This window comes from Petromyzon marinus, chromosome 37, assembly GCF_048934315.1.
Source record: "Petromyzon marinus isolate PM22_M1 ecotype Great Lakes invasive population chromosome 37, UKy_Petmar_22M1.pri1.0, whole genome shotgun sequence".
NCBI classification, from domain to species: Eukaryota; Metazoa; Chordata; class Hyperoartia; order Petromyzontiformes; family Petromyzontidae; genus Petromyzon; species Petromyzon marinus.
This window is the reverse complement of record NC_133703.1, coordinates 22,654,714-22,669,235: the sequence shown is the minus strand read 5'-3', so window position 1 is coordinate 22,669,235 and position 14,522 is coordinate 22,654,714. Positions and strand designations below refer to the sequence as shown.

The following is a 14,522-nucleotide window of genomic DNA, read 5'->3' as shown; positions in this document are numbered from 1 at the left end:
TGTACTTCCATGTTCCCACGTGTACGCTTCCCGTTTGCACCGACACGGCACTGCCCAAGGTGGTGAAGTAACCCCCACGACCTGCAGAGAAGGCCCTCATCCAGCAGTGGGTTGACAAGAGGGCTCTGCATGTACACAATGGCCCAAAAGTCAGGACACATTTGGGATATTTAATTTAACGCTGGCATTAAAAATGTGAATTGTTGATTCGTTGTTAATATTTTATCTGTTATCATGATTTATATAGATGTGCCTTCTTCCTTTTTCAGATAGCATTTAAAATTTGAAGGAAAGCTCACTGAAAGACGAACAATTTAAATTAATTTTTATGAATGCTAAAGAAGGCAGCTGTAATCTTACTTTAAAAAGTCCTAAACTAATTTCAAGTGATCTGTTAACATAAATAATAACAACTCTATGTGTCCTGACTTTTGGCCCACCCTGCATATGTACATAGCACAAGGTGTACACACAAGCACAATGTGTACACACAAGCACAATGTGTACACACAAGCACAAGGTGTACACACAAGCACAATGTGTACACACAAGCACAATGTGTACACACAAGCACAATGTGTACACACAAGCAGGCCAGTGTACACACAAGCACAATGCGTACACACAAGCACAATGCGTACACACAAGCACAATGCGTACACACAAGCACAATGTGTACACACAAGCACAATGCGTACACACAAGCACAATGCGTACACACAAGCACAATGTGTACACACAAGCACAAGGTGTACACACAAGCACATTGTGTACACACAAGCACAAGGTGTACACATAAGCACAATGTGTACACACAAGCACAAGGTGTACACACAAGCACAAGGTGTACACACAAGCACAATGTGTACACACAAGCACAATGTGTACACACAAGCACAATGTGTACACACAAGCACAAGGTGTACACACAAGCACAAGGTGTACACACAAGCACATTGTGTACACACAAGCACAATGTGTACACACAAGCACAAGGTGTACACACAAGCACATTGTGTACACACAAGCACAAGGTGTACACATAAGCACAATGTGTACACACAAGCACAAGGTGTACACACAAGCACAAGGTGTACACACAAGCACAAGGTGTACACACACGCACAATGTGTACACACAAGCACAATGTGTACACACAAGCACAATGTGTACACACAAGCACAATGTGTACACACAAGCACAAGGTGTACACACAAGCACAATGTGTACACACAAGCACAAGGTGTACACACAAGCACAAGGTGTACACACAAGCACAATGTGTACACACAAGCACAAGGTGTACACACAAGCACAAGGTGTACACACAAGCACAATGTGTACACACAAGCACAAGGTGTACACACAAGCACAATGTGTACACACAAGCACAATGTGTACACACAAGCACAATGTGTACACACAAGCAGGCCAGTCTACACTGGACACGCAATATCCACCTCCGATGAGCGCGGTCAGCTACGTAGGGTGCGAAAAAAGTTAAACATACACACGCGTACACACGTACACACGTGGGTTGTGAAGTCCTTCAGTCGGAGATGACAATTAGCAGGCATAGGTGCATTGGTGATAGAACGTAAATGGACTCGATGTTACCTGGGCTCACACACCTTGAGAGCTGCCATCAAGCAATATCCATGCAGAGAATTATCCGATAGCTAATGATACAAACTCGTTTACAGCATCCCTCTGGTCCCGTACAAAGTCAAGCTTTCTGCCTCCTTAACTAAGCGAGGCCTGGTGTCGCTCATCTCTGTTGTTGGTCGCCCAGAGCCACAGACAGAAATGTCACATTCCTCTGGAAGGGGGCAAGTTTATCCACAGTAAAAAAAACACTGCTGGTGTCCTAACAAAGTAACACCTATTGTCACTGAACTCAGCGGGATGATGGGCTGAGTTGACCACGGGCCAGGATTTGAGCTGCAATGGCAATGTGATGTTGTTTTCTGTGTCGGTTTAGCTAACATTGGAGTTTGACTGATTTGCCAAGCTGATTGTAAACCCCGAGATTCCATTGCAACACAGACTCGTGGTCTGCACATGCTCTAGCTTGGCGATAAACACAAAGTCTTTACGGGGAGATATATGGGTGGATGGTGGCGCAGTGGCTAACGCTCCGCACTATGAACCCGGTGACCTAAGTTCGAGTCTATTGTAAGGAGTGATTTCTAAGTGTTCTGCCCCTCTCCCACATATTTAACCAGCTGAGTGAAATATGGCCAAATGACCCCCATCACCAACATTATACAGTCTTATGCCTTCATCCAGGATTGGATGAAGGCATAAGACTAATACCTAATTCAGAAAATGAAATGAGCATTCAGGTTTGAGCATTCAGGTTTGAGGCTTCTCTCAGAATGTGTTGTTAGTTGTGGTGCAATTTTCCAGAGTGTATTTGCCGCTTCCAAACAAATGCAAGCATCAGAATCAGAATCTTTATTTATCCTGGAGAAATCCAATGAGCCATGCGGCTCTTTTTTCACAGATGTCCCGCAGAGACAAAGATTACATTATATAGCCTTCGGCAGACTGCTAAAGTGCAAGCACTGTTCATGAGCACCTATTAAGGCCTGTAAAGTGCGGGCCATAATGGCGATGTTGACACAACACAACCGGTTGCTCATTTATCTGGGAGGTGCAGGACCGGGTTCTGATATCGCTCGCCACTGATGTTAGCCGTGGCTTGGAATCAAACTCAGGTCCGGCGGGAGAGTAGCACAGAGCACCGATGACGACGCTACGGCTCCCCACTGGCCGCGTTTGGACCACACGTGACAGGCAAAGAATGAGGGGGGATCATCTCAAATATGTAGAATGTGCATGGTGCAATTCAGAAAGGGGGGGGGGGAGTGGGGGGGCAAACGAAGCAAGTTTCGTGACATCAGCTCGGAGAGGTTCTAGGATTATCGTGAACGCTTACACGTGGTGACCCATGCAGCCGACTCCGACGCATTGATTTCCTTAAGCAGCATGGGCCGAGGTTGCACCACGTAAGATTACGTTGCACAAGAAGACCAGAAATAAAGACCCCCAGTACGTGCCCGAGCTTTACTTTTAGTGAGCCAACAATAATAATAACAACAACTTCACGCCCCCTGATACGGCACTTCGCTGCTGCGTGTGGAGCTTCTCCACACCGGGCCAGTCACGGAGGGGGGATGGAGGTTGTCGGGACACCACACTTCACCACGCGAGTCATGGTGGGTCAGGGTAGAGCGGTGGGGGCCCAGGACTGCTTCAGGTATCACTCAGCACTCGTCTTCCCCCATGGTTGGGAATCAAACTCAGGTTTGCTGGGTCCATGGCCCCCGCGCGCCGACCACTGCGTCACCGCTTGCCCTGTGCCGCTTTCTGACTCGGCGAATTCATTTGCAAACGAACTCTCTGCGTGATTTACACGTCGATATTTTTGGCGTGGATATATCTTCCCGTGTACAAACGCAAAACTGAATGCGATCTATACCCTACATTTATACCCTTCCCCAGCGTTCTTCACTCATTTTCAAAGGGGGGGGGCACTTTAGCCGATAAGACATCGTCAGTGTGAGGACCGCCGCACCATTTGGAACCATCGTGGGGTTTGACAGCAGCACCATGACGATGATGGTGATGATGGTGATGATGGGGGAGGGAGTGTTTTGTGTCTTGTCGGGGGCAGCACCAGAGGCCACCACGGGCCTTGCAATGAACAACGCTGCTCTCTATACACTGACACAGACAGAAGCTAGGGGCGGGCCCAGTTGCATTCTGGACAATGCACCCACACAGGTGGCACAAACATCACCTGAGGCTTACGCCGAGAGCCCTGGCAATCACGCCCTAATCGTGTAATAGATGGCACTGATCTTCAAGCCGCGTTGAAAAATGCGGAACTCTTAAATCTTCCAGGCGCATGTAGTCCTTTTAATGTCAATCTCAACACTCTTTTGACCGTCCTATGTGTTAAGTCATGTGAACAGTAATTTATATTTAAAGAAATATTTTTTTCCCTCGACATTATACACCAATTGGCATTACGTCACTTGTGCTTGGGTGCCGCGGTGGCGAGAAGATGTTATCTCCCTCGCCTGGCACGCAGGAGCTCCTAGGTTCCATCCCGGACCCTGACAATGCCTGTCTGTTGGAGATTTGGGGCCTGCGTGTCCTCTCTCTGCGGTGCCTTCGTGGATTTTTCCTCCGGCTCTTTCTATTTTGCCCCTTCACATTTAGAAACTGGCGTTGAAATTATTTGGCTGCTGCTGCTAATTTCCCACGTATGCTATAAGCCACTTCGATGAGGTATGATGTGTAAGTTTATTTTGACTTATTACACGGAAGATGGTCCGGTTTATCCAGTTACCTGGCTATTTTACATGGGAGATCCGTGGTGCTGCGTGAGTACAGCAGCAGCAGTAACAGAAGGCAAAAACTTGGACATTGTAGAGAACGAGTTGGGGTGCTGTGGCCAGCTCGCCTCTGAAGACGAGCGAATTGCTCAGTGGGCCTTACCTGGTGGAATAAATTAATAATCGTAATAATAAGTGGGAATAATTGTAAGTCTCGCAGATATGACATTCCGTCAAGAAGCATCGTTATCCACAACTTTTATGCATTCGGCAAATGGGTGTTATTGCATGCCAATGCAGCCACTTATGATTCACAATTGTAGTTACTTTTGGGTAAGATTGTCATGTAGGCATAATGTATTGTTTTTTTATTTACATAACCCTCCACCACCCGACGGACAAAATCAAATCGAGTTCGGGACAAATGTGCCAACTGATTTGTTTGTTTGTTCAGCGAACTGCAGGAATGTCGAAACGCCCAAGCGAAATTGTCGACAACTTTAGGACGATGTTTCGCTGGAGATTCCGGCCAGCATCACGGGGCGTTCACAAAAACTCTCGAGAGAGCCTCCCCGTGAAATTAACAGCCCCACTTATTTCTCATCAGAGCTGGGATGAGCCGAATGGAGCAAAAACAAATCCAAATTTAATGTCATGAGTCTACCGTGCAGTCATTAGTGGCCGGGATTTGACCATGAACTCACTGCACGCGAGAACCGAGGTTGATCCCCGGGTCATTTAGGAAATTCTGAATCGTGCTAAGCGCATCTCTAACGCAGGGGCGTAGCAGCACAGGGGCAAGCTGCGGCGAGGCCCGGTCACATGGAACGGCTCTGCTACTACCGAGACCTTCTCCATCGCCCTGTAGTTAATCAAACGACCGAGGCTGCAAATCGTGACCGACTACACTCGGTCAGCAGCAGCATTGGGAGCGTTTCGACGAGGCGTTAACGCTTCCTGGATCTGGCCACGCACGGGTGGCCTGAATAGGGTGGAAAGAGGTTATAAAACCACGCTTGACAAACCAGTAACCCCAGTGTGTTTCAGTGACAGATTGGCAGGCAAACCGAATGTCATCATTATAATCAGCCATGAGTAATCCATGGTTGGGGTGCTCAAGTCACTGCCATCCCTCACAAATGCACCAGATGTATACACCACAAATACACAACAAATACACCACAGACCACAAATACACCAGACGTATACACCATAAATACACCAGATGCATTGGAAGTAATCAGCAAAACCAACGCGTGCTCATGCCCAACGAAATAACCGGTAAGTACCAATTCGTGTGGTTTGCGCTCACAAGAGCGAATCTTGCAATGTGCCAGCAAAATGTTATAATTTTACTTTTAATAGAAATAGCTTGATTTAGGAATACTTTTTTTTAATTAGTGCAGGGTTTGTCTGTTACCAAATAGCTATTATTAGTGGAACTATTCACTTGCCCATTTTAAAACTGATCATTAAGAAAATATTTTTTTAAACGCAGGCTCTGTGGTGTAAGCAAAGCACAATCCATTACCTCTTATTATCCACGCCATCTCTCTAGCGTCTCTCATTTGTGTGCTATGAAGAAGAGCCACTTGCCATAAACGTCACCGATTACACACTTTTCCTTTGGCATGTACGTAGTACGTACGCTGTACGCTGAACTTCATCCGCACCGTCCGTGGCCGACCGTGCTCACCGGAGGAGCGGTGGCAGTGCACACCGACGGACGTTTTGCCTTTTTTGCGCCCACGGCATAAATCGTCACGCCGCAAACGGCGCTGCAGCGCCCGCCGTACGCGTGGGGAAGCCGCGGCCTCGCTCGCTTCAGGCGGCCGGGGTCAAAAGTCGCGTGGGTCAAAAGTCGCGCGAGACCCGGCGACTCGACCGCGCGCCCAGAGCGACGACCGCGGCGACCGCGGCGACGCACAAGCGGGGCCCACGGCCGCGCGGAGACGAGCGAGCCTGCGCGGCGCGGAAGAGCCCGCTCAAGTGGAGGTGAAAAGCCGAGGCGGTGAGCCGCGCGCTCAAACAGCGCGATGCGGTTATCCCCAAACAAACAAAACAAAACCCCCGGGGTCGCCGGCCGCCACTCGCTCGCTCGCTCGCTCCCGGCGGGCACGGCCACGCTCCGCACACCGCACGCACGGCACGGCGACACCCCGATGTGCGACACTTACTTGCTAGCAAATCCGGATACTTCTCTCCATAAATGTTCTTCGCGATGAAAGTTTTCCCCACCGCCACCCCAAAAAGCTGTCAAATTGTGTTATTCCCTTAGTTTTGTTGTCTTGATTCCTTCGGTTCAGTTGTTGGTATTGCAGCGAGTGTTTCTGTCGCGTTGCACTTCACGGCACAGATATATACGGAGGGAGAGGGACAGAGAGAGAGAGAGGAGTCGGCTGGGTCGACTCGTGGGAACTGCGGAGCGGTGTGACGCGCGAGGCTTAAAACTCACTCGGGGTGTGGCGGCACCGGGCCCTAAAACCGGAGCGGAGAGAGAGGGAGACAGGGAGACGGCGTCTGCCGAGAGCCCCACCTCACTCACGAGCGGAGCAAACCCGCCTGACCGGATGCGCGAGCGTGCGGCCACGACCTGAGAGCGCAAATCATCGCTGGTGGAGGTGACTCTGGAGACCACCCCGGGGGGCGGGGGTGGGGTGGGGCATTAACCTTCCACAACTCACTCTTCTTTTCTCATTTGCCTTTTGCTGCTGCTGCTGCCGCCGCTGCCACTGCAGGTCACGTTGCTGTCGTGGACGAGGTGCCGCCGGGGAATCGCGGGCACGGGAGGGGCACGGGAGGGGCACGGGAGGCGTGCGCAGCGTCGGCGAATCGGGGGGGAGCGCGGGGGCATGCTCGGTGACATTCGGGTTCCCGTCGACTGCCGCCGATTCCTTCCACGAGCGATGCCACGGTGGAAAACGGAAACCGGTGGACAATAGGATTGGCTGACATCGGAAACTACGGCCAGGGTCATGCCTGGCTGAGGTAAAACAAAAAAAAACCGCGGGATTATTTACATTAAAGCTCGGCTTGGTTAAGCTTTGTTACTGAAAACACATTCCTTGTCGAAGTGAATTTTTTTCATTTAACCCAAAGGGTCTCCTTGCTGAAACAAGCAGGTCCATCTCCGTTGGCGGTCCCCGATGCCACAGTGGAACATTCCACATTCCCATGGTTGGAAGTAAAAACATTTTTTTTGCTTCTCCAAAAGCAGCTGAGTGACGGGAGCCAGTCTCTCCATAGGTGGCCGGGCACGAAGAACCACAAAGTTGTGCTGTGTTTTAGTAACCCGGTGCTTATGTCATCACGCGAGTAGATGCACCGACACTCACAAGGCGCCCGACGTTCTTTTGTGTTCGTTAAATCTTCGTCACCAGCCCTACATGTAACGTCACCAGCCTGCATGTAACGTCACCAGCCCTGCATGTAACATCACCAGCCCTGCCTGTAACGTTGCCCTGTAATGTAACATCACCAGCCCTGCCTGTAACATCACCAGCCCTGCCTGTAACGTTTCCCTGCCTATAACGTCACCAGCCCTGCCTGTAACATCACCAGCCCAGCATGTAACATCAGCAGCCTGCGTGTAACATCACCAGCCCTGTGTGTAACATCACCAGCCCTGCCTGTAACATCACCAGCCCTGCCTGTAACGTTGCCGGCCAAGTGGCGGTTAGCGCGACGGTCTGGTGACACTGCGGCAGTGCACCACATCGCGGGACGTGCTGGGTCACGACCGCTAAACAGCGCCACCGCCACCCCGCATGCCCGAGGCCACCACCGCCCTCGGGCCAAACCAGCTGCAGGTGGCGTGAGCGAGATGTCACGCTCGGAGGAGATGGTGACGACAATGTTTATGTTCGTACGCATGCTGAACTTCTTTTGCACCGTGAGTAGCCGACCGTGCTAATCGGAGGTGCGGGGTGGAAGGACTAAAAACTTGAGGCAACAAAGCGCTTTTTAAATTGTTGCTTCATTATCGACGGTCGCTTTTCTGCGGTGCGCTCGCCATCTTGTCGCTTGCACCACTGGGCCGAGCCACTTCACCCCCAACAAAAACAAAACTTAAGCGGAGTTGGGGTTTTTTTCTTCAGCAGAGCCGAATAATTCCCCCCTGCCAAGTGCCTTGCTGCTCCGAGAGCCACCGCTTACGGTGATTATGGCTGTCGGGTCCTTTTTGACAAACAAAGCCACTGCTCGCCAGGGGCCTGCAACGGATTTAACCAGCGGAATTATCAGCAATTAACAGGGGATTTTTGCTTCCGCATTTTCTGTCGACCCAAAAACTTTATAGAGACGTCGGTTACTGTCGCGGCAACTTGACGTGCATTTAAAAATCGGATAAATTAACTTCATCCCAAGCCACGCCTCGGGATAATGCGCTCTAATCCCTTAATAGCCCCCCCCCCCCCCACCTCCGCCACCACCGACGAGGAGGGAGAATGAGAGCCTGTGCCCCGCGTGTCATCGCGAGGGCCAGGCATGCCACCTGTTTTGGTTTTCCAAGGGTTTTCAAGGTGGCTGTCCTGGAAAAAAATCCGTTCAAAAAAAGTCTTCCCGGAACATTCAAAGTCCACGGTCTCTGTCAGTTGGGCAATAATAATGCACCACTCAAGACAATGGATAAATGACTGCCGGGTGACATGTGACTGGGCGCGCCCGTGCTAGCGAATGTGTCCGTGTGTAAGCCTGCTAAATAACGGCAACAGCCGCCGTCCGCCACAAATTGACGGTGACGTTCCCACGGCGCCTGTGCCAGGCCAGGTGCACTTCGAGGCCACGTGAAGTATCGAAGGCTCGCTGCTGGCAGGTCACGGGACAGACCCAGGTGGTGCCATGGGCTGACTGACTGAGATGACCGGCAGATTCATTCACCAGCCACCACCCTGAACACTCAACACACCCGCCCCCCGTCCCCAGAGTTTCGATGAAGTGTCACCATTCGGAGCCGCGATTCGATTGAAGAATCGGCTCCTCTTTGTCACGTTCATCACCGTAAGCGTTCACATTTTTTTCTCGTTTGACCCGTTTTCTTCACTCCGTCGGCCTAAGCGCAACATTCATCTGCGCGAGTCGTAAATAATACATTTTTGGACTCGCGATTCGATGCGCGTATCCGCCGTCAGCACGAGAATCTTTAGTGATGGATGCTTCGATAAAAATCCAAGTTCCCACGGCGTGCTGAAATCCCCGTGCACCTCGGTTTGCTTCCTGGCCATGAACAACATCGGTGGCAACTGAAATATGTTTTACCTGATCTGGGCCTCCCCTAGATCGGTTCAGCATAAGATGTTTATGAGCAAGTGGTGTATGGTAATGAACCCACCATCTAATAATAATAATAATACCATGTATATAGCGCTTCTCATAAAGGATCTCAAAGTGCTGTACAGGACACAGCAGCAGCAGCACTCGGCATGAAAATATCATTTTAAGAATCCATTGACTAAATAAACTAAACGCTCAATAAGCGGAAGTGTATGATTAGGTTTTAGGGCGCATTTTCAAAATGTCCACAGACTCGGGGAGATCCCTGATATCTCGTGGAAGTGCGTTCCTGGGGGCTACACGGGAACAAGCTTGGTCACCCACACAGCGAATTCTCGACCTGGGAATGCAAAGAATATCTGCAGCATGCCCAGCTCTTAGGGACCTTGAGGGGACATGGGTGCAGCATGTCAACGATGTAGGCTGGGGCAAAGATGGTTACACAAGTTGTCGGTCTAAATTGGTATTCACTCTCAATGGGCTCCCTGACAATGATGACAATGATGACAAATGTCATCATTGTCATGCCTGCCGCGTGCCATTGCCTAGCACGTGGGGTGATGTACTGCCGTCTGAGAGTTCGAGCAGACACTTACTTCCATGACATTACTCCGCGAGCACACTTGATGATTTATTTATCCATGTGGGGTTTTGCATGCCGGGTGTTTGTCTGTCAGCTGATAGTGGCGGCGAATGATATCCTGAGCCCGTCTTGGACCTCCGCTCGGGCGACTCAGCCTTCACATGACTATTTGGTAGATTGTGTCAAACACCAGCAGTGCTGGCTTCGACAGGTGCTCGCTAACAGCACTTGCCCAAATAGCCGGTATGTACAGTACATCTGTTGAACTTCTTTCGCGCCGTGCATAGCAGTTCTAAAGAAATTGGTTTTCAATATACATTTAAAAGTGCATAGCTCCAGTGGCTTCCTAATATTGGAAGGAAGAGCGTTCCAGACGGCCGCAGAAGCGCGCGCGTGTGTGCGAGTACTCACGCGGTAGAGCAGCGGTTAGCGCGCTGCGCTATGAACCTGGCGACCGAGTTCAATTCCCTCTCACAGCCAATACCAGTGACGATTATCTGAACCAGTTCTGGGCCTCCCCAAGGTTGACTCAGCCTCAAACGAGTACCGGGTACGACGTGTAAACATCGCCACTAGGGGGACAAAGACGGCCGGGAGCGGTGCTGGCCGCCCAACCCCTCGTGTGCCGGACCGGCCTTAATAGGTGCTACTCGCTAACAGCACTTGCCGCAAATGTCTGTTAAGGCTACATGGGGGATCTTGTCTTGTACTCACGCGCTGATATCCTCTCTGCTCTCCCCTCCGATGAAGAGCTCCCTGTCGGGCGCGGCGATGCGCAGCGAGTGCTTGCGTCCCGTCCGCTCCTCCGCACCCGTGACCTCCGTGCACTGGGCCAAGTTCAGCGTGCCCTGGGGCAGCGTGCTGGGCTGGGAACACACAACACAGACAAAGATCCCCCGTAAAGCCTCAACAGACTGTTGGGGCAAGCGCCGTTAGCGAGCAGCGCCTGCGAAGGCCGACACGGCACACGAGGGCGGGTGGGTGGCCAGCACCGCGCCCGGCCGCCTTTGTCTCCCCGGTGGTGTTGTTGACCCACAGCAGCAGGTACTCGTTTGATGCCGAGTCGACCTAGGGGAGGCCCAGCACCGGTTCGCACACGCGCACAGGATCGACCATCGCTGCCTCCCTCGTTCGTGCACGAAGTGAGGCTCACCTCTGCTGAGATGACGGTGGGGGGGGGGGGGGGGATGGACACCCCGTGGGCAATGTTCCAAGTTTGCCACAACTTAATGGGACCCCGGAGGCCGAGGCCGAGGTGTATCATTCACCAGAAACCCACACGGCCCCCACGTTCTGTTTAGCAGGCAATGATTGCAGCATTGTTCTCAGACGCAGGTTCTCACTGTGCGCCTCTTGTTGTAGGTGGTGTTTATTTAAGTGTCCGACGTGTATATTTTTACAGGTTGCTTATTTATTTCAATGTTTAGCACGGGTAGAACATTAATCAGGAGAGGCTGGGATCGTGAAAAACACATGTGCAACAATGCTTGGACCTGAATGTATTCCAACAAAGGCGAAGATCTCCCCGTATAGCCTTCATAGACTGTTGGGGCAAGTGCTCTAAGCGTGCACGTATGAAGTTCGGCACGGCACAAGAGGGGGCAGGTGGCCAGCACCACACCCGGCCGCCTTTGTCTCCCTAGTGTTAAAGTTTACACGCCCCACCAGATATTCATTTGAGGCTAAGTCGACCTAAGGAAGGCCCGGGATTGGTGCAGATAATCGTCACTGGTGTTGGCCGTAAACAGGAATGGAACACGGGTCGCCGGGTTTGTACCCCAGTGCGCTAACCACTCTGCCACCGCTCCTCGCAATGTATTCGCACACACACAGTGGATGCATACAGCCAAGTGAACACACATGCATAAATACATACACCAGGTTCATAAAGCAGTGCAGAGTTAACCACCGTGCCCCTCACTCCCCCCTCCCCCCCCCACACATGTATACACAAGCACGTATGAGCAGACACAAAGACGTACACACAAGCTCTCAATGCCAGGGAGGCAACGCTTTGATTTCAAACCAGCGAAAGCTCCTTCTAGATCAGTGGTTCTTAACCTGGGGTGCGTGATGCCCTTTCTGGGGGTGCGAGACATGGGCAGAACGTTTTAGAAGGTAAATCATCGAAAACACATCAAGCCTATGTATTTAGTAACATTATACATTTTTTTTTTACGATTTCGAACCGAAGGGGTGCAAGGCTGCAGTAAAGGTTAAGGACCACGGTTCGAGTTATGGAATCAGAATCTTTATTTCAAACTGGGGGAATCCGAGTTATCGGAAGACCACCGACAAACGTGGACGTCTCAATCATGACCCAGGGCGACGGCTGCGACACGCACGGACACAAGGTACAAAGGTTTCACAGCCACAGACACACACACACACGCAAGATTAACGATAACGCTGAACCATCAACTGTCGTTTATCCATTGTCTTTAAAAAAAAACACTTGACAGAAGGCAAAGTGATTTCCCCGCTCTCCTGGTTGTTATTCCACACTCCTATGGTGGGGTCAAGTTTGTTCGCAGGACAACCACTATTCGCTTTCCCCAATAGGTTGTAGAGTACTCATTTTATCAACGCCGTTGGGTTGAAGAATTGAGTCAATCCCTTACCAGGATTTTAACTCGTGCGTACTTAGTTGCGAGCCATGCACTCCGCTTGCCAGCCATATATATATAAATCATGATTCATCCAACATCTTCAAGCGCTGGCATTTACACCTCCGTAACTCATGTGGCACATTTAGTAATTGCTGCTGCCAAATCGATCATCACCGCATGTCACATTACCTTAGTTTAATCACCAAATACTTAATTTAAAATTGAAATAATTTTTTGCAGCTTTGGTGTATTTTCAGAACGGCCTGCAGATCACAGCGATAAATTGTTGACATTAAAATATATAATATTGTACAGCCCTTGGTCTAGCCAGGGCTGAATGAAGGCCTTCCCATGTTATATCAATCACGGGGGGTTTTTGTTTGACCGTACCTCGCCACGCTGGGCAGTACGGAGTTGGCAAATCGGTGGCAAGGAGTCCCAGGATTGGTTCCGATATCGCTCGTCGCAGTTGGTAGCCGTGGCCGGCAATCGAACTGAGGTTGTCGGCTTCATGGCTTATGTGCTAACAACTCCTGTGCCACCACTACACCATGACCAAATTAAATACAAGTTAATCATTGTCGACCAATTTTCTCCTTCCAAATTGGTCACGTGTTTTTGTTGTTGTTGTTGTCGATTTTTGCTCAAACCACACGCACTGCAGTTATGTTTTCTTCTTCATCTTCAGAGTGACGTTTGAATGAAGGTTACAAAGTCACGTAGGTAAAGATGTTTTTTTTTTCTTTACCTACGTGACTTTACCGAAAGAACCAAGAGTATGGATCATTGCAGGCACGAAAACTTCAAATCTAGAATGAAGGTTACAAATTAAGTAAATAAACCAGCAGAACAAATTTCCTCTCTCCTGCAGCAGCAGTAGCAGCAAAGTGAGCCCAAGGCGCGCGGCGGCATGAAACCCACTGTTGATCTTTCCGTAATACTCGGGCGGTGGGCGTAACCCCAACCCCCAAGGTCGCCGGGGTCAGGGCACACCAAAGGACTGTGCGCGTGCGATGGTTTAACCCGGCGCGCGTGGCACGGGGCCCATCGCAAGTGAAGGAGAGAGAGAATCAAACAAACCGATCATAAAACCCACCAAGGTGACCATCAACAGGGGCAGGGCTGCAGGGCCTTCCCTGCCTGCAGCCCTGCGCCCTGGTTAATGCCAGGACCCCCCCCCCCCCCCCTTATACATTCTAAGGCAGTCTTCCCTCATTATTCGCGAGGGATATGTTCCGGAGACGCTCGTGAAGAGCAAATTTCGCGGAATGATATTGGCCTACGCAAACCTGTCTTTTTTCAATGAATTGCCTTAAATCGATACATAAATAAGCTATTAATTTTAAATTATAATACATAATAAACACAAAGTAAATGAAATGTAACATGAAAGTATTTACGACTACAATGAGCCAAGAATGTCTGTGTGTCCCGCGCGTGATGTCACTCCAGGTCGGCCAGCCCCCCTCATTAATACTCATGAACAGGTGACGGCCTCCACATGGACCCCCCCCTGATTAAAAATCATGAGCGGGTGACATCACTCCACATAGAACAGACCTCCTCATTAATAATCATGATGAGGTGACGTCTTCCAAATGGAAACCCCCTCCATTAATATTAATTAGCGGGTGACGTCACTCCACATGGGGGGGGCGAGGCACCTCCTCCCCCTCGTCGGCATCAATTTACAACCCTCACTACAAAGGCAGA

At 50.5% G+C, this 14,522-nt stretch overlaps 1 protein-coding gene across 5 annotated transcripts in view; it reads right to left on the bottom strand.

The window, feature by feature from the left end:
* The window catches only part of LOC116949594 (myosin phosphatase Rho-interacting protein-like), a 176,122-nt gene that overhangs the window by 72,020 nt on the left and 89,580 nt on the right, over nucleotides 1-14,522 (bottom strand). For 3 of the 5 annotated variants that reach the window (XM_032967055.2, XM_032967056.2, XM_032967058.2), the window contains one exon: nucleotides 10,915-11,066. In XM_032967055.2, coding sequence (XP_032822946.2) covers nucleotides 10,915-11,066 — 152 coding nt within the window. Of the gene's footprint in view, nucleotides 1-6,523; nucleotides 6,962-10,914; nucleotides 11,067-11,236; nucleotides 12,124-14,522 lie in introns of those variants that run through there. The other 2 variants (XM_076072444.1, XM_032967054.2) reach the window with 2 other exon arrangements.